The following is a 21186-nucleotide window of genomic DNA, read 5'->3' as shown; positions in this document are numbered from 1 at the left end:
TAACGTAACTGCTCATTTGTGGCTCACACTAGCACTGTCCCTGCTTGTTATCTTGAATCTGCATTTGTGCATGTGTGTTTAAGTGTGAGAGCGTGTTTGCATGTGCTCATGTGTGTGACTGAGGGAGTCAGAGCTGTGTTAGCTTTGCGAAGATACTGTGCAAATGTGCAGCCATGATAATGTACAAGAGCAGAGCACGTGCATCAAACAGGCATTCTTAAAGGGGAACAGCAGAACAATTTAAATTCAGTGTTTTTACTCAGGTTCTATGAATAACTTCCTATTAATAAAACATATTCAACACTGATTGCATTGTGTGAGAAACCAAATAATCTGCAGATCTTATGTTTTTGTTTAGCTTGTTAGCGTTTTGTTGTCGTAGTCTGTGTGAACAATTTTTCAAAAACGCTGTTATGTAATTTGCATTTACAACAAAGCATAATGACATATTTGAACATTACATCAAACCCTTACTGGATTCAGGATATATTTATCACCTCTTTATGAAAACGTATAACTATGTGTGATTTAAAAGATACATACGATTATTATATAAATTATATTACAAAAAAAGTTAAATGTACCTGTAGAAATTACAACAACAACAACAACAACAAAAAATCACAAAAATAATATGATAATTCTGTAGTAAATATACATATTTGAAACTGTAAAAGAGATAGAGTGTTAATTAAACTGTTGTGAAACGTATTACAGCCTGTGTATTATAACTGTTGTCTTGCAGTCTTAAGCAATAGTGCATGGAGACTTTAGTTCATGAGTGCATGGAAGTGTCTTAGATTGTAATTCTGTTTCTGTTTTGTTTTTGATCTCTAGTTTGTTAAAGAAATATATCCTGTTACTTTGCTCACCTGTATTAAACCTGCTGGATGACTTTTAGACAGATGTCTGCCTATTTTATGATGAATACCTTCTCTCATGTGGTTACTTCCCCACAGGAAATTACAAAAAAAAAAGAAAAAAAGACTATAACACGAATTTCTAATCAGCAGTGAGTGAGTGTTTTATGTACAGACATTGTTATTGTATGATGTTAAACAAACACTAATTGTATTTATCACCAACCCAGGTGCTACAGTGGACACACCTGTACATATTACGTACAGGTTTTCCTTTACTAATTATAACGTGCTGATTCAATATCAGCACATTCATGAGCAAGGACCACAACCTCAATTATATACAAATAGAGTTTATTTATTGTGAAAGTGATGGTGATGAAAAGATGAGAACGATGGAGCAGGGGGAGAAGCAATGGTTTGGGGAAGGATCATTTAAGAAAGCCTTCCGAAGAATGCAATGACAACAGAGCATCACACAGATCTTGAAGGTTGTGATTGATGTAAAGCTTGTAGGCTTGGGAAGACCAGTGGTCCATGACCTTTATTCGGTGGTCTGGGACTCTTCTGCTTGAGAAAGATGTGACTGCTTCGATGTGGGGAGAGTGGCCGCACAGGAAGTCTGGGAATCTGAAGAGTAACCAGGATTGGATGGCAACTTGGCCAGACTTTGTGAAAAACAGAGGATCAAAAGCCTGCTGAGATTTAAGCAATCGTAGGTAATGCACTAGTGGCTCACACAGGCTTAAGTGTGAATTTAGTATAAAATACAATGTGGGAAGTGGGTGTCAAATTTGTTTTGTTTTACTTTATTTAAACAAAGAACTCCTCAGAAATGAGGTGAAGATTGGCTATACAGGTGGGGCTACCAGGAACACATTTAAATATAAGGAGGCAAATGAGCACTGCAGGAAACAGAAGAAAGCTCGGAGGAAAATTGGTTCCAAGGTGCATGCCAGACATGTATATTTACCAAAGACTTATGATGCAGTGGGAGATGAGAGTGGAAGTTAGCAAAAGACCGGAAGTTGGGAAGAGTTGCTGGAAGTGTTTGACGCTGAAGGCCTTTAATGAGTAATGACAACTGCTGCCAAAAAAAATTCCAGTAAGTAAAAGTGAGTCCCAGTCAGGCTGTTGGTGGTTTGTTGTGATATGATAATGAGCTCCGTGATGATGGTCAATTTTGGAATATTGTAGCTGAAGATGGAGGTACTGGAGTTGGATAATCCTCTGCATGTGGGGCCAAGGCTTAAAAACAAATGAGCGTCCTTGCGGAATGATGGGGGTAAGAAGAAAGTTTTAAAGAGAGAGATGAATGTTGATGGGTAAGGGAGCCTGACACCAGATGGTGTTGAGAGTTATGAGAAGGGACTACAGAGAGGTTGAAGGGCCTTATGATTTTTCTTCCGACCTCAGAGAAAACTACTAGTGTTGTTAAACCGTAAACTGGAGGTTATGAAGGAGTGGTTAATGACCAGAACATTGATGAGGAGATGGATGTCCAGATGTGCAACTGGCAGCCCGTTGTCATTTAAAGAAACAGGAGGAGGTTGATGAAATGAAGTGTAAGTGCCAGGTTGTGAAATTGGAATCCCAGTACTGGCTGAAGGTGATTACTGAAGTACAGGAATGAAACAGTGAGGATCTGCTGCCTGGTGCCAGTGAAAGAAGCATGAGATTGCTGAAATCAGGAGACAAAAGAGAGAGAAATTGACATCCTGGTGCAGGAAATGACAGCATGAGTGCTCAAAGAGGGAAGAAAAACTGGCATCTCAATGTCAGTAGCACTGACTGTGTTGGAGGGGGGGAAGTTACTGTATAAGATGGTGCAGATCTAGCAATCAAGCTTTGCAGCTACCCAGCTGTGGGAGGCGCGAGGTCACGTCATGGACAGTGACACTGCTGAGACCTCTGCCCAAAGGAGGATTGTTTTGGACTGTGGTGGCTCGTGGTGAGCTTTGAGACATTAAGGACTCGTACAAAGGGGGTTGAGGAATGGATTTTAAAATCAATATACTGCGCAGAGGATGGGACTTCAGGATCAGATGGTGGTTTATAGATTCACGCTAGTGGCAGGGAATGGAAATGGGGTGTGATTTTTATTATGTAATTCTTTCCTGTCATTATTCAGATTATCTATGGCCATTAATATACACTCCGAGACAGTAGGTGGCAGTATGCACCTTTAAAGCTATCTGCCAATAAACCAAATAAGCAAAAAGGTGAGCTTAGAGAAGTTGTAAGGAGTTGACATTACTTATTATAGCGGGGACAATGAATCACTCTCTCCCGGCTCTCTGCAGAATGACTACCATCCCTTAAGGGATTTTTCACACGGTTTTTATGGCTCGGAATACAGCGTGGAGGTGAGCCGGTGTTGCCTGAGACCTGCGCTTTCCTCGGATGCTCAGTCCAAAAATTTTGTTGGCTTTGGTTGTAATAGTGGGCAGGTGGTCCATGGTGGAGACGAGGGTAAGACTAATTTTTTGTAACTTTTTGGAGTTAAGGATGGCATGGCCTAAAGCCTTGCTGGCGATTTGGTGGTCTTTGGAAAAAGAGACCACATCGGTGGTTGAAGGGCATCCATACACGTCTGACCGGAAGGGGAGTGTCAGAGGTGTGGTCGCGCTTCTGAACTTCAGATCAAAGTATTTTCAAGGTTTATACTGCATAGAGTCAGTAATTATATATTATATATATAATTTCAGCTCACTTTTTAAAGGCTCCAAACAGTCAGCTCAGGAGAAGTCAAGATGGGCTGCTGTGGATCACTTTTCATTGCTCTAACACATGTGTTTATAACATTTTAATCACTTGTGAACTCCATTAAATGTTTGGATGCGGTTGTACAAAATGGCTAAATGCAATTCACAAAATTACTGTAAATTAGACTGCACTATGCTACATTTTGATGGATTACGTCTGAAGAGAAATTTAAAAAAAGTAACAAACTCTTAATTGGGACGTATAACACTGAGCGCATATTTTCATTCTCTATTGATCTAAAAGACGTGTGCAAGGTGAGGAAAGAGGACAGAATAGCCAGAATCCAGCCCATTTTATAATTTCATGAGACAAGGTGGTATTTCACACAAAGTTGTTTTCAGCCCATCCCAGCGTGGTGCCACTTTTTCCTCCACCTTCTCTATTGTTCAGCGTCACTGCAAAATTGTGCAAATGTGGAAGGTTTGTGGCTATGAGCACATATCTCTCCTGGAAGCAGTGATTGATGTCTGGACTTATCCCCGTAACTGCAGACAATTGTAGGGATTGATCAGACCAGTCGTGACGTGTGGATGAGAACTGCCAAATGCAGAACAGAGGGTTAACTAACACGGTTGTATATCTGTGGCATACATTTGTGTCTTTGTCTACACAGCAGTCGCATGCATACAACTGTAGATGCTGGCACAATTAAACAACATCAAGAGAAGCTTTGATTGTCTTGTTAATGAGCTCACTTCACTATCCTAACTTTGTAAGCCTTTTTACAACCTCGGCAGATTGGGTACTTCTGGCAGACAGACACATGGCTGCTCTGCACAGTTCATGCATGCTTTGAAAACTCACTCTGATACTTTCTCTGCACTGAGCTATAACGGTGTAAAGCCAAGCTACCTGATCTCTGACAGCTGTAGCGTTTGCAGACGAGAGAGTGACTACATTTTTATTCAGCGACTACATCGATCTTCAACTGTGTTGATCGTGTGACCTTGGGGGAAAAAAATATATCACCAACCACTTTATGCAACAAATATTCACTGCGGTGTTTTCTGTCTTTGTGAAGACATTCACTTTAGTAGTGTGGGTATGCTTAAGATGACCTGCACTTGTAGTGTTTTCCTTGGCAGAGTGACATCCATATCCTCACACAACTCCTGCCCACCCCCACAGTAGGCAACTTCACACACACACACACACACACACACACACACACACACACACACACACACACACACACACACACACACACACACACACACACACACACACACACACACACACACACACACACACACACACACACACACACACACACACACACACACTCAACTTGTGTCCACACAGGAATACACCACACAAAAAGATACATTTATATGCTGTACATACAGACACATGTGCAGAGCTATATAGAGTAATAAAGCACAGAGGGCAAGAACAGGTGTGCATTATGTTGCTTTGTAGTGTTGCTGCTGGATTTCAGTGTGTTGAATTCAGGAGGAAAGAAGACATTTTGTTCTTGTTCCGGCTGTTATTCTTTCATGAAAAAAAAAATGGAAATAAATGGTGTAAAAATGTGAAATTAGTGAACATATGATCAAGTGTAATTATTATTATTATTATTAGTATTTAAAGATGCACAAGATAAACACAAACCCCATGCATGCCACACTCTTGAACAACCATCCCAATATAGACTGCACACTCAAGCACACTTATTTACTGTGCAAACCTGCAGGAGTAGGCGGTGAAGAAGCACTAAATGTGGGCTGCCCTCACCCCCCCTGGCTTGGCTGGATGTCACTGACTGATCTGTACAGACAGGGGAAGGAAAGAGAGATGGAGAGAGCATGGGGGAGGGAGGATAGCAGGAGAGTGAGAATATATGTCTGCTCATTAGGTGCAGATCCAAAATGATAGTCTGATCTTTCTGTAACTGCTCTCAAACTGTCCAGTTGCTGGTAACAGCAGAGTATGTATGTTTACACTGAGTGTGAGTACCTTATACTGCAAATGGTTTGCACTGACATTGGAATTATGGCTGTAGTTTGTTGTGTTTGCTCTGCTCGTAAGCGTTCTGGTCACACAGAGATATCAAACATGCATGATGTCACGCTGACTCATGTGACTCTGGGCTCTTCCACCACACGCTCAGATGTCCATACACGCTCATGTAGTAACAATCAGGTAGTCGTGAAATCAGAAAAACATGAAATCCAATTAAATCCTCCTTAATGAGTTTTAGAGAGGATTCATACACATGCACTGTACATAATGTTTACGTCAGGGGATCAGGCAGATATTTTCTTCTACATGTCAGCATTTTCCTCTCAACTAGTGGATGAAGCTTGAACTTTTAATGGCATATCAAACATCAATCTTATAATGGAGTGTTTCAGAGCATTTATTTTATGCTTAAATGACCTTATATTATAGTTAATGAGAAAACCTGAACCATATGATCACAAGTTTCCATGCTTCTGCCATCCTTCTCTCTTTGCCATTTCACTGTCCCACCATTTAATTGTAGTGCCATTTTATGGTCATAGATGTCTTCTTGTTGGCTTCCTGCCTTCAATACTTATAAAGCATTAATATTTATTACAGACTGTCAGTGCTGGATGTTCTCAGCTTGGCTGGTGTCAATGGGGAATTTGTAGATTTAACTTGTGGTAAATTTTAATCTTTGCAACCTTTTTGTGCCCATTGACATTTCTTGATATTGTTGTCATATATTACCTGTGGTTTTGAGATTTTTTTTGTCTGTCCCCATGGTACAAGCAAAGTAAGGTGAACATACTTTGCTTTGATGTAAGCTTCTTGTAATTTACTGCGCAGTATTTTACAGTTGAACGGTCTGGTGTCCCATAATAATTTTAAACTGATTGTGATGAACGTTGACATCAGATGCAGTGCTGACTTCAGGTTTAATTTACAGTCATATAATTCATGATTTTTGATTTTATACCTATTTAAATATTTAGATAATTTTATGTTTTTGGCAGGAGAGACCTTTGTATTTTGAAACTGTTTGAGATCAGTGATTCAGGGGTGGGAGAAAGCTGTTTATGTAGTTTTGTAGGCACTAAGTATTTCTAGTGTTTAATGTTTAATGTTCAAAAATATATTTGAGGCTTTTCATTATGATTCATGAGGGTGTAGTTTGAAAATTGTTTTATTTTGATAATACTCCATAATGCATGGTGCTATAATTGCAAGAACAAACTGTTTTATTAGTACGCACAAAACTATAAATAAATTTTTTTGTGTAATGTGGAGGAACATAGATTGTGGCTCATGAGCATGAGCAGAGGTTAATACTTTCCACCTGGCTCTGTCATATGGTGAGTTATGTAGAACAATGCATGGTTCAGTGGGTTAGCATCCTTTGTATAATGGTAAACTGAGCTCTGTGAGTTGATGTGAATTGTGCTGGCAGACATGAACACTCAGCCTGTGGCAGAGGAGAGCCTGTTGGTGTCGTGGCTGTGGGGGTTGAGGAGGAACTTGTGTGTGGTATCCTGCCCTGCTGTTAGCATGCATTTTAGGACTTAAACCTGTGCTTTGTATGTCTGCTTCTGTGTGTGCGTGAGTGCCTGAGATCTATCATGAAGAGGACATATAAACTGCTGATAACATGCACATACTGTATGACACAAGGAAACATACTACAGTAAGTCTCTTTACAGTACAAATAAACTAAGATGAGTCAGAGATATTTATGGTCATCCCCAAAGGCCTCTGTCCTCTCGCTCTCTCTCTCTCTTGTCTTCTCTCTCCCACTTTCAATATCTGCTCACAGTTTGACGTGCTGATAAATGAAGAAATTGCCGGTTAATTGAGATGAAATGGTTATCGTTTGCTATTATATTTTACATGCTTTCATGAAGCAGGAAGTAGCAATTTGCATATATTTCCTGTGGCTTAGAAAGCTAAAATGGTTCTAATAATGTATTACGTACAGGCTGGTTTCAATATATTTACAGTTCATATTCAATTACTGCGGAGACCACACATGAGAAAATACTATATATTCTAAATATACATCATTGCGTTTCTTTAGCTGGCATACAAAGACATGACATTGATGATTTTTGGGGGGATTTTTTTGTCCTTGTTACCTACCAACAAATAACCACAGCAGTAGTTTACTGTCTGTTCTTCGACGTCTAAAACTCTTCGGTTGTTTCTCTGTCATTTTTCCTCCATCCTCGTATGAATCGCTCTGTTCTCTCTGTTCCCTGCGGTCTGAGCACGCTCCATCATAGAAGCAGCAGCCGTAAGCTTAACTCAACCTTTTACTTCGGTAACAAAGAGGCCCATGTCTCTTATTCTGGGCTAAGTGCTTCTCACAATCTGCAGTAAACTGTTGGGAAAACGAGCCCCGCAGCCCGCAGTACTCCTGCATTCATGGTGTCCGCAGAGAACACAGAGCAGAGAATTAATGACTGCCTCAAGCACAGGAGGTTATTATGTATAGAATAATATATGTGTGAGTATGCAGTTGTCTGCATTGTGTTAAAAGTTAAATTCCTGTCCAAAATGCATTTACTGCAGTTTTTTTTTACTGATGGACAGACAGTTTGAAGGCCAGTGTGTGAGCAGAGTTTACGTTGACCTGCCTCGTGCGTTAAGGATGAAGAGGGCCTCTCTCTGCTTTCACGTTCTCAAGGGAGGCCCCAGGACTTGTCCGAAACAAGCTGAGTCACCTTTGGTGCATCCACCCCGAAGTTTCATGCACATCTCGCCGCACTAAAATGCACACAGTGCCTATGTGTGCCTGCATTGTCAGCCTCACTCCCAGTCGACCTCAACCTGATGACTTAATGTTCCTGTGTTCTCTCTGCCTTTGAAACAACCGGAGAAAGGCGCACTGCTGAGTTACATCATTGGTTCTAATCTCTGCGTACCCTCTAAAAACAGTAATTTTATTCAAAGTGTGTTTTTAACCTCTGCTTTAACCTGATACATTCATAGCTGATTGTTCAGTCTGGTGAATCCGTTTTCACCATTTTAATATTGTTATATATTTTTTTTGTGCCAATGCCTTTCTTATTCCACAGTGGCACATAATGTTCACCTTTTTACTTTAATTTTGCATATTAATCCATCTTCCAGGCATATACAAATATATACATTTCATGTCTTTGGGAACTATTTATAGGAAGTACAGTTATTGTATTTACTATCATGGACGTTTCGAAGGTGCATGAATGTCAGCTTTCCTCTTCATGTTTAACTGTAAAGAAACACATGAGTTGACTTTAACAAACATTTGATCAGTCTTTTTAAAGTCCTGTTCTTTGAGGTGCATCAGGGCTGTAACACTAAAATCACAAAGCCAAACAGATACTAAATAAAACCAATGATGTTCTTACTTTTCTTATGTAGACCAAATCTCCACAGGTTTTTGTGCATCTCGTCAATGTTTCTGATGTTGTCGTGGTTTTCACAGTACTCTGTGAATATGTGCAGAGACAAGTGTTGTAGAGTGTGAGAACCAAATCAGATAAGAATGAGGTCAGGACAAGGTGAGATACTGCAGCTCTCGTTGAACACTGTTGTTCAATACTTAAGAAGGACACCGTGTTCTATGTATCATCGAGTTTGTAAAGGTAAAGTAAATCAATATGTGACTCTGATAAAATATACACTTTATTGCCAATCAGCCAATCCAAAAATAGGTTTGTATTTACGTCTAACTCGGTGTGTGTTTGTTAAAGCTCTCCTCACTGCAGTCATCTCTGTGACCAGCTTTAATGTAATAACCCTTTTTTTTTTTGTTTGATTATGGCTTCAATGTACGACATAAATACATTTGCTGTGTAATTTTGTTGGACTGGTATGTTAGTGCTGTACATACCTATACATTAATATCAATACGAAGGAACAAACTGTGAAGCCTGGGGAAAAGGAGGTGAAATGGGAATTTAAAACAATTTATATTATATTATAGATATTTTTTAACTAATTGGTACCTATTCTAAGAACAGCTATTTCCTACTTTACCTATACGACCTACTGTGCAACAATCTGGTGTTTGTGAGGATTACTGTCAGTATTATGATGTAATGAGTGTACTGGTAAACTGTTACACATATACATGTATAAATTCAATTTAATTATGCTGTATATCATATAAGGTGTCTGAAAATAAGGACTTTCTTCCAACATGGTTTCCGTTGTTTATACAAATAGTTGCTTTGTCTTTTCTCTATTGAGTTCATTCATCTGTGCTACTGAGCTGGATTGAAATGTTTGGATTGATTTTGTTGTCTGTTTGTGACGGAGAGTGTTACCCACCCAAAACTTCGCTGTACAGTATTGACACAAAGCTTATGCTTTTTTACGATAATGAATTGCAGATCCTTCAAAATATTTGTTTCCCTTTTTTGTGTGTTCGCAGGAAACAGTTGAGTATGCCTTCCTCATCATTTTCACAATTGAGACCTTCCTAAAGATTATCGCTTATGGTTTGGTGATGCACCAGAATGCGTACGTGAGAAACGGCTGGAACATGCTGGATTTCGTCATTGTTGTAATTGGGTAAGTGCTCAAGTTTACTCTTCTTTTTTTTTTTAAATCACTTTTAATGTTTGATTAAACTTTGTGCTTTTTCAGTGGGTACATTGAATGTTTCAATGTATCAGGTCACAAGGTTTCGCTGTTTTTAGTTTGATTTTAGGGTTTGCAATTTGATCTCTGTTTGACAGTGGCAGTTTATTTGTGAGAGGAGGAGTCAGCGTTTAAGTTAAAGTTGCTTAAGCCTCTGCTCCAAGTGGCCAAATGCTAATAGAGACCCTCTAACACCCACATTATATGACCCAGAAAAGACAGAGAGAATAAATCAGAGCTTTACCACCACTAGAGTGAGTCACCATCTCTCCGTACTTATTCTCTTCTCCAACACTGCCTCCTATCTTTCCCTCTCCTCTCACTGGCTGTCTTTTGCTCACACTCTACCATCCTGCTCTGCTTTGTCTCTGCAGCTTGTTTCTTACTACTGCCCCCTTCCATTTTCATATCTCAAATGGTTCATGCTTTACACCTCCCCAACTCACTCTGCCCTCATTCTTATCTCCTGCACACTCCCATCTTGTTATCTTCATCCTTATCTCAGCTTCTCTTTTTCATCCTCTATTTCCCCCTTCTCTCTCTCTCCTCCCTCTATCTCTCCTCTAATACGCACAGTCCAGTGGGTAGCTGGGTCAGATCTCTGTCTGTATGCTGCATGCAGGGTTGATCTGCCATCCAGTCAAATGCAAAGACGGTTGCCCCAGCTATGAGGAGAGACTCTAGCTGCTATAAATCACTGAAATAGCAAACTAAAAATAATCCTGCCCGTATCTGATGTCAGAATGGTCAAGATCCAGGCAACTTTTCAGGCTTTCAGGCTTAAATATGTTTGTGTGCCCTTATGAGGGTCATGTTATGGTTTAACAGATGTTAGAAAAGATTCAGTGTCAAATTATGAGGGGCTTGAATGTAAAAAGAGATGTCTTTATAGAGAGGAAAAGGGTGAAAAAAAGGCTCTTAAGGTTGTGTTAAAGTAACAAACAAAACTGTCTCATCAAAAAAAGTGAAAAACAAGTGCAGAGAAATGTATTTAACATTAATGAAAAAGATGCGACTATGTGAGTTTCAGAAATGGAAATTAGCTTTGCTGCAAAGAAAAAGGCAACAGAAAGGTCATGTGAAAGAACATTTACTGAATTTATCAGACAAAAAAAGGAACATTTTAAATTCTGAAGGTGAAGTAGAGATGAGTACTCATGAAATTGGAAAGATTTTTTTTAAATGTAATGAACCATGCCACTGTTTCATGCTGGGTTTAAAACTACTAAATAATGTTTTCTTAAAGTGTCATTAATCAATAATTTTTTTAGAAACAAGGGTTTAAATTACTGTGTGTGTGTGAATGGGACCTTTGGTGAAGACTAATCCATAGAAAATTATCACACGACTAAAGTTTCCTTCAGCTTTACTGAGCATACATTTTTTAGCTTTTTGTTTTAGTGTTACAGATCATAATTGATTGTTGTGGTACACTCTGACTGATCCAGACTTGGTTTTGGCCACAGTTTTAGTAAAAAAGTTTTAAAAAACAATAATGCGCAACCTGCTCAGCACCAATCGACAGAGAGACAAATATAATAGTTGGTGATTTTAGCAGAGCTTTTATCAGCTGAAGAACTTGTGTTGCACACATTGACTTTAATCCATCACGCAATTCACACGGCTCAAGAGACTGCTAAACTAACTCTGATACCAAATAAATCAGAGGGGAAACCAATGGATGCCCAAAGCAAACTGAAAGAATATGTTTAAGTTTCTAAAACACTGTTGCATGGTTTATAGACTGGCTTTAAGAAACCTCTCTAACAGTGTCTCCTAGAAATTACATTTGTACAGTTAAATTTTAAGAGCAAATGCATTTTGAATTAAACATAATTACTTTTTCTATTAACGTGAGAAATGGTAATGCATTTATTGGACAAGTCACAATGCATTTAATCGCAAATCTCTTTTCTTAAACTGAAGCAAAGTTCTTTTGTTGCCTGAACCTTAAAGCCACAGTTTATAAATGCTGCACTTAATTTATTTTAAAAAGTTGCCTCTGAACGTAGTCCAGCCTGTGATTTTGTTGCATAATTTGAAACGCAATGTAGAGATTGAGTTGACCTGTAAAACCACTGGAATGGGCCTGAATAATGACTGGAGACATTGGGTAAACATAAACATAATCTGGTTCACAACAGAGAAATCTACTACAATACTTTTAGTAAGGTGTTTCTTCTGAGGTATGTTCTGTAAAAAAAAGTATTGATATTTGAAGGAGGGTTTTCTTGTGAGCATGACTGGATGACTAATGAATTCCCCAGTGGCAGGCGGTCAGTCTTACAGCTGTGACTCAGTATAACATAAGTCGCAGCAGACTGTGCTTAAAGGCCATCAGAACTCCTTCCAGCCCCTATTGGCAGCTTCATTCATTGCTTTTAGTCCACAGCTTTGATGTGATGTGATGAGATGATTTCCCCTCCTGGCTAGGTGAGGAATGTCTAACTGACTGTAATGAAGTGTCCTCTTTCATGGTGAGAGATTCGTTCACTGCTGATTTCACTTCACCACAGTGGGAGGCAGTTTGTTTGACCACTGTATACTCTGTTTGTATACTTAAACTGGGCGTTCAGACAGAGGGATTGAGATGTTCCACTGCTCTTTCAGCTCTTTCAGCACTGTCCCGGACTTTATTTTGGAAAGGGGTCTTCTGGTTAGGAGAAGAAATAAGTAGAAAGGAGAAGAAGTAACTGGGAATTATCCAGCAAACTGTAACAATATCTGTGAATGCCACCAGATCTGTGAACATTTCCCGTTTGCAAATGTCCAGGTGACGTCAAGAAAACGTTCCAAAATGACCACCTGGAAAAATTAGTTAGGGGGTCTAGCGAACATTCCCACACACCTGAGGCAATGTTCGTGAACAGTTAAATGAATTGAAAATTGTTTTGCTCTGTATTTTGTCAGGTCATAAAAAAAAATACTCTGAATATGTAGAATCAACCAGTACAGTGTTTAATAACTAGTTATTTTATGCCATCCTGTCTGATAATATTAACAATGGATTGTAAAATGTTTAGGACTCCTTTTGGTCCAACTGTATCCTGGTGATTGCAGTATTGTTTGTGGGTGGCTGTAAAGTAAACTGAGGACAGTACATTATAACGTCACAGCTTGATACTTAGAGGGATCAACAACAGAAGAGTGAAACACTTTCAGCCAAGGATGAATTTTAATGTCTGAAGTGTTTTTTGGAGAATTTAAATCCAGTTAATGACATTGTTGATGGAGAAAAAAAGGAAAAATAAATGAAAATCTATTAGGCAAGTAAAGAAAGGATCTAATATTTTTCAATATGTTGTCAGGTTTTGAAGAGAATAGTTTCTTAATTGACTACTTTGTATTATGACAGTTATTAGCATGTAGACACTACACATAATGCACTCATTATTACCTACTGCTTATTTTTAGAAATTAGCCAACAGCATTAACACAGAATAACACACAACTTACAAGGTGTTTCTAAATAAAAATAGTTAATTAGAGGGAGTTTGGGAATTAAAAAAAACAACACTGAATACGAAAATGAGGTTGATGATTAGATTTTATGAACTTTGTAATATTTGTAACACTACCCATTTAATATATTGAATGAAAATGTCTATACTATGTAATGATAAGAACAATCAAGATTGTAAACAATACATACTATTCATCAACTGATTTATTTCCCTTAATGTAATTGATTAGTTGTTTTTATTAAGTCAGTATATTTATAAAAAATGCTTGGCATATTTGCCACCTGAGGTGACATCTTCAACTTGCTGACTTTGTCTGAAAATGAGTTTGAAACCCAGAGATATTCAGTTTATTATCATATCTGAAAGATAAAAGTAGCAGCTTCACATTTTGAGCTGGAACTGGCAAATGTTTGGCATACTCTTTCTTAAAAAATAACAATAGACTATTGAAACAGTTGCCAGGTATTTTTCTTTGTTGATTTATTGAATAAAAATGATAAAATCTCTACAAAAGATAAGGATTCGCTAAAATATACAGTTCAGATGAAAACACATTTTCCCTCAGCAGATTAATAATGACAGAGACCTTCTTTGTTTTCTAACAGACTCTTCAGTGTTGTTTTGGAGCTTTTGACCAAAGAAGAGAAGGAAGATGGGGAAGAAGGAGATGATGACCATCCATCGATGCATGGGCACGGGGGTAAGCCAGGGGGATTTGATGTTAAAGCCCTTCGAGCCTTCCGTGTGCTGCGACCCCTGCGGCTGGTCTCAGGAGTACCTAGTAAGTTGTGAGAACTTTTAAGCTCTGCACAAACGTAACACAATGCAGAAGATTTGCCACATTTTTTTATGGCGTATTTTGTATAAATCTCTTAGTCCTTCTACCCAGTAAAATGTAGGGTGAACATTTACACATGGCGAGTCCAGATGGTCCGTGTGCAGTCCCCGCGGACTGTTTGCTAAAAACATCCATTCAGCATCTACATCAGCACCCTAAGGGCATGTGCTGTGGTGTAATAAGAATAAACAAACTTTCAGTAAACACTTGTTTATTTATGAAATATATGTGGTTGTACATGTGCTGAAAAAAACTGAATATTGAATCAATGTCAAACAAAAAGTGGGCACCTTTTTTGTACTTGTGAGATAAATGGGTATTATGACATATGCTGTATATTCACCCACATAATGCATACCAAAGACACGTATTTACATATTTATATCTAATGTTAACAGTCTGTAATGTGTTTATACAGTCTTAATTACTATTTTAAATGATCGTGAGCTTTGTCTACTTACGTCTATTTTAATGTATTTAGACAGTTTAAAAGTAAACTCACAGAATCAAGAAGAGTTAACCACTCTAACACCTGGGGCCTGGACTTTATTTATTTTGGTATTAAGAACAGGGATATTGACTGGTAGAATTTTTTAACCATATTTTACTATTATCTCACTCATACAAAGGACAACCAGGATGCATATAATGTGTTTATTTTCCTCTTTGCTTAGGTTTACAGGTGGTGTTGAACTCCATCATTAAAGCCATGGTCCCTCTCCTGCACATTGCCCTCCTGGTCCTATTCGTAATTATCATCTATGCTATTATCGGCCTGGAGCTTTTCATTGGTAAAATGCATGCAACGTGCTATCTACCTGGCGCAGGTAAGAACTCTCAACTGTCTTTTACATATAAAATTCAGATAATGTATTTTAAAAATAGTAACAAACTGTTTATTTTATTTCATTGTTGGCTGACTTTAAAAACTGTTTTTTTACCAAACCTCAAGATGTTAAAAGTAAAACAGGCTAGAAACAACTTGTTTAATCTTTAGGGCCTGTTCAGACTAAAGATTCGTGAGGAGATGATTTGAAACTTGCAACTATTTGCAATTTACCTGTCTGCAACATTATAAAACCTGCCAGTTTACACCAAAGAAATCAGACCAGACGGTGTAGCATCTCAATAACAATGACTCTCTGCACCTAAATTTTAACATCTGGGTTTTCAGGCACTCTGAAGCTGGATATAATTTGTAGCATCTTAAAACATTGATGAGGATAATGTTAGTGAGTTACTTCCAGCAAATGTATTTTGGTGGTGACGAAACTGCATAATCGTAAAAAAACTGAAAGGGGCAAGATTCTGGAGCGGTCCATGGGGTCTACATCGGAATACCCAGGGGGTTTATACACATTTATGTCTCCCCAGTTTTGTAAAATTCCCCTGTCTATTTTGTAGCAGCTCCATAATTTAGAGGAGTTGGTGTCTCTTCTAAGCAGAAAAAACACTATGCATTGTGCCTTCCATTGTAAAGCTGCCCACTTGCAAATGGACAAACTAAATCGCAGGTGACACCATATCTGGTTTGAGTCGAACTGAGTCGATCCAGTTCAAATTGCTGCAACTTTTTATTGCAGTGTTCTCACTTAAACAGTATCGTCGCAAATCTTTGGGCTTTAAGGCAATGGGTTATATTTTATGAACTTGTGTTTTTGTACTATTAAATCTTAATTTACAAAGTAATTTGTAACTATGCTGTCAAATATATGTAGCTGAGTTAAAAATAGATTATTTCCCTCTTGAAGAAGTATAAAGTTACTTGAAATTGAAATAGTTAAGTACAATTACTTTACAAATGTACTTAAGTAAACTACACTCTTTTCCTCATTCTACCACTGCTCCTTGTACATGTTAATTAAGGTAATGCCATTTGAAACTGTACCCCTGGAGAAGAGCAGCTTTCTCCATGCAGGTAAAACGTGAGGAAGTCGCATTTGATTAGAAAATAATACAAATAGGATAACCAGTTCTCTTGAAAGTCTTTGTTTTCCTGCTTAGCCTTTTTTGTAGTTTCAGAAGGAGATATTTTGTGTAAGGTGCTGTAAATCAGACTGCTGGGTTTGTGCTTACGCTACATAAACACTGATGATTTCAAACTCTTTCTCTCTCTGCAGATGTGTTAGCAGAAGATGAACAAGCTCCATGTGCGATCTCAGGGCATGGGCGCCAATGCCCAATCAACGGCACAGAGTGCAGGGAAGGCTGGCAAGGTCCCAACGGTGGCATCACCAACTTTGACAACTTCCTGTTTGCCATGCTGACGGTGTTCCAGTGCATCACCATGGAGGGCTGGACAGACGTGCTGTACTGGGTGAGTGTCTCGCTCTGCCCTCCCAGTTCGATAACCTGTGACTGTCACATGCCTTCAGCCTCACTGTCTCTTAGATCAGCCACACAACAATAATGTGACTGACATTCAGATGATGAAGCTGCTGATAATTCCCTGAGGCAGCTCTTATCACTCTGATATGATTGATTGCCTAAATGATTGAATGCATTTAACAACTTGTCTCACAAAATGATACTATCCTGGCTCTATCAGTATTCTTACAAGAAACACTTTATTGTGTTCTGTTCTTATTTTCCGACAGTGTCTGCCTTTAACAGATTATTTCGCTCTTTTCTTTCCCTTTATTCTTCCTCTCTTTTCCCTCCTCTCCCTACTCTTTGGTAATGGGCTGCTCCTCCAGATGAATGATGCTATGGGCTTTGAGCTTCCATGGGTGTACTTTGTCAGTCTTGTGATCTTCGGCTCCTTTTTCGTTCTTAACCTGGTTTTGGGTGTGTTGAGCGGGTAAGCACCTTCTTCTCTTCTGTAGACAGAGACCCTCTGCTTGGTTGCAGGCTGGAGGTTCTCTGTTTTTTGTGTGTTTGTGTCTGTTAACCGGCTACTCTTGGCTCCTGTAGGTCAACGACGCCATCGGATGGGAAACACCATGGATTTATTTTGTCAGCCTGATTATACTGGGCTCCTTTTTCGTGTTAAACCTTGTGTTAGGTGTGCTCAGTGGGTAAGAGGCAACTTGTGCAGTGGTTTTGGTCTGCAGTGTGCAAGCGTGTATACTGAGAGTTGTTGTGCACCCTGTCATGGCTTTCTTTGTTTGGGAAGTAGTGTTGGCCTGTAAATGAGAGAACTGCGGATTCCCACAATCTTGATACAAACCTTTTGAGATAATAAACCAGTGACTGACTCGTCTACATTAGGCCTTCAGGATGAATGTAAATTCGGTCTTCGGCGTTCATCGCTGACCTCTGTTGATGTTGAACTGTTACATGCTTTCCACGGCAACTGCAAAGTGAGGGTTTCCTCTCCCCGCCCCATCCCCAACCCACCCAACCTCCTGAGAGAGAAATTAATCTTATTCCTCGCCCTTCACTCCCTTTGCGCTCCTATAAGCTCCCTCAAACCCCAGTTCGCTTTCCCAGCTCTGTGGAGTGGGGGTGGGGTATTACAGTAGAATTATCTCTGGATGGTTGACCAGCCAGGAAAGCATGATTTAATTTTTTTTTTTAAAAAGTCGACATGGTTAACATCATAATGAAGTGAGGCACTCCTGCAGCCCTGTCAGCTGCTTTAGATTGAAATCTGCATCAGTGATCTAAATTCAGTTTTACCTATTCTACTATGCAGTCTTCTTACTATTGAGTGCCTTTACTTTGCCACATTAATTTTTTAATCTACAGAAATTGACACACTTCTCATTCATTACAATTTTTCATTAAAACAGCTTAAATACATGTTTTTCTCATTAATAACAATTTCCCACCATCCACTCCGTATATTTACCTCCTATCCTCTGAACCGATACATATCATAGTTTTCACACTCGCTGTCTTATATAATCTTTAAATTGAGTTGCTGTGTAAATGTTTCACATCTCTCTAACCATCTGTCTGCCTAAATTGCCTTTTCTGTATGATTAAGATGCTCGCCTGAAGGATACGCTACTGTACTGTAGGGCTCTAAATATAGTCCTGTGTTCTCAAAGGTGTACATCTCCCTCCAGTGGTTAGAGTTCAGAAAAACACACAAGACATTGAAAGGTTGCAGCGGAAGCATGTGTTTATATAGAATACAGTATGAATAGACAGGAAATCGTACACAGGATGTCTTCATTCAGTGACTAAATGTCCTATAGTTAGACATGATTTAGAACAGTTAACAGACTAATTTCCATTTTGTGTGAAAGAAATGTGGTTCTTGTTTGCTGTGAAAGCTCCTTCATGTGTCCTTCTGGTAATTCATGCACTCCTGTGTATTTTGTATTTGTATGTGTATGTGTTTGTGTTTGTGTTTTTTTTTTTTTTTTTTTTTTTTTTTACGTGTGCTTCTCCAAATCCAGAGAGTTCTCCAAGGAGAGAGAAAAGGCCAAAGCTCGCGGAGACTTCCAGAAGCTGCGTGAGAAGCAGCAACTGGAGGAGGATCTGAAGGGCTACCTAGACTGGATCACTCAGGCTGAAGACATCGACCCGGACAATGAGGATGAGGCCGATGAGGAGAGCAAGCGCAACCGTAAGCGCTCTCTCTCTCCCCTCCCCTCTTTAGTAATGTTGCCACCACAAGCGCCCTTCAATACAGAAAACCAATCGACATCGTATTTGCCATGCCCAGAAAAATATCCAGCTGTGTGTATTTCTGTTGGATTGATAGCTTTGGGATTTCTGCGGCTATAATTAGGCCTATTTTTATATAATCGTGAAATAAAAGAGCTTGTACTCCAGACATCCATAAAGTGTTGCAGTGGGAGTTCTAAAAAAAAAAAAGAAACACAGTGGGTTAAATCTAAAATATCATTCAGCAGAAATATTTTTTCCATAACACTCTTTAAAACAGAACAGGAGCTTTCCTAGTATTCCTATTTGGGTAGAAAGTGCTCTATTTTTCCTATTGCCCCAGATAGCTGGTCAATTATGCTCAAGCATATGTAGCCCAGATACAGAGCGTATTAATTAGAAAAAAAGATGACATTTAAAACATGACATTTGAGTCCTCTCTTCTTTTTTGCATTAGTTTGGAACAATCACACAGAAAGAACTCAACAGCACCACAAGTAGAATAATGCAATTCATGCAAATCTAAACAGAGTCAGATTAAACCTCAGTTTTCTCGTGCAAATTTTCAAAAGCCATCTTGGGAGTTGTAGGAAATAACTCATTAAAGTAGAATGAGACAAGGCAGGTTGATCAAACGTACCGCAAGTAAAAGGTCTGTAACACTACAGTAATTGCAAAATAACTCCTGTATTGAACATAGCAAAAATGTAGCATACAATTATTATCCACTAAGTTTTTTTGTTTTGTGTCACAGCCAATGATACTTTCTTGGCCAAACAAAGACAAAATACACACGCTGACAAACATACATACACACATAAATAGAGGCATGTATTGCCAGAAAGACAGTTCCTCGAGGTGTTCGGTATAAACATACAAGAGGTGTTTGAAGCTGAGCATACAGCCTGGTTTTATCTCCACCCTCAGTGTATGTCACTGATAGAAGTGGAGCACGCTGTAAGTACCACTGGAGTTTATCTGAGAGGGAGAAAAGGAAAAAAAAAACATATTTCTTGAGCAGTAGAAAAACTCTTAATCCAAATCCTCTTTATATAAGCAGCACACATGATACAGAATGGAGAACATGCAGCTGCTTCACCTTACAGTCGGCGCGTAGGATCTCAATTTTTTTGCACCATATCTGCTCATTACAATCTCCCCACATTCTTTTTCTGTCTGTATATTGTTGTCGCCTCTCCCACCTGTGTTTTCCTCTGGTTCCATTTTGCTCTTTAATTTTCTGTAGCAACATTACGCTATTTATTTATCATAAAGTGAGAAGATTCTAGTGAAAGGTTCTGTGATAGTAAGAAGATCCACTCTGCTTTTCTTCAATATCCATCCCGGCTTTTAGTGTCCGTCGACAACACACGAGCCCTTACTAACATGTTGACACATTAATTTACACTGTAACATGTTAGTACAGGTCTTCGTCGCCTGCAGACGCTTCCTTTGACTAACAGCTGTTCATGTTGTTCTTCTGCCCTCCTCAGTGTCTGCAGCCCATGTGGCTCCTGCTGCTCTCGTCATTGTTGGATATTGATATTTTGAATACTGTTGTTGTTGTCCTGTGGTGCTTGTCTGCTCTGACCCATTTTGATAGCAGCCCATTCTCGCCCCCATGTCCCTCTGCTGTGCCGTTGTGTCTGAATGCATGGGCTTGCATGCATTACACATGAAGGGGTGACTCTGGCTGACCTTACTGAGAAGAAGAAAGGAAGGTTTGGGTGGTTCAGCCAGTCGTCCGACACTCATGGTAAATGTGGTTTCCCTCCAGTGTTCTCTTTAGCTTGTGTGTGTGTGTGTGTGTGTGTGTGTGTGTGTGTGTGTGTGTGTGTGTGTGTGTGTGTGTGTGTGTGTGTGTGTGTGTGTGTGTGTGTGTGTGTGTGTGTGTGTGTGTGTGTGTGTGTGTGAGAGCGTGAGTGTGTGCATGGGAGTATGTGGGTTTTATGACCAAATCGATTTTCTACAGAAGAATTACTCAAAATAATAAGACCAGACTGTATGTTTTGTTTTGTTTATGAAGATAAAAATGCGATCTGACATACTTGTTGAACATGACCAGTTAGTGAAAAGTGTTCTTCACAAATATATTATTGGTAAAAATAGATTAGATGTAGAAATTACA

At 39.1% G+C, this 21186-nt stretch overlaps 1 protein-coding gene across 10 annotated transcripts in view; it reads left to right on the top strand.

Annotated features, from left to right (window-relative positions):
* cacna1da (calcium channel, voltage-dependent, L type, alpha 1D subunit, a) overlaps nucleotides 1-21186 on the top strand; it is a 65918-nt gene that overhangs the window by 10897 nt on the left and 33835 nt on the right. For 7 of the 10 annotated variants that reach the window (XM_069703303.1, XM_069703299.1, XM_069703297.1 and 4 more), the window contains exons 4-10: nucleotides 9988-10127; nucleotides 14266-14441; nucleotides 15173-15325; nucleotides 16619-16815; nucleotides 17195-17298; nucleotides 18848-19017; nucleotides 20740-20814. In XM_069703303.1, coding sequence (XP_069559404.1) covers nucleotides 9988-10127; nucleotides 14266-14441; nucleotides 15173-15325; nucleotides 16619-16815; nucleotides 17195-17298; nucleotides 18848-19017; nucleotides 20740-20814 — 1015 coding nt within the window. The remainder of the gene's footprint in view (nucleotides 1-9987; nucleotides 10128-14265; nucleotides 14442-15172; nucleotides 15326-16618; nucleotides 16816-17194; nucleotides 17299-18847; nucleotides 19018-20739; nucleotides 20815-21186) is intronic. The other 3 variants (XM_069703305.1, XM_069703302.1, XM_069703304.1) reach the window with 1 other exon arrangement.

Source organism: Brachyistius frenatus, unplaced genomic scaffold (genome assembly GCF_029030835.1).
Source record: "Brachyistius frenatus isolate BFR_SWC_R1_liver_20210118 unplaced genomic scaffold, ASM2903083v1 Contig_45, whole genome shotgun sequence".
NCBI classification, from domain to species: Eukaryota; Metazoa; Chordata; class Actinopteri; family Embiotocidae; genus Brachyistius; species Brachyistius frenatus.
This window is presented reverse-complemented; position numbering and strand designations above follow the sequence as displayed.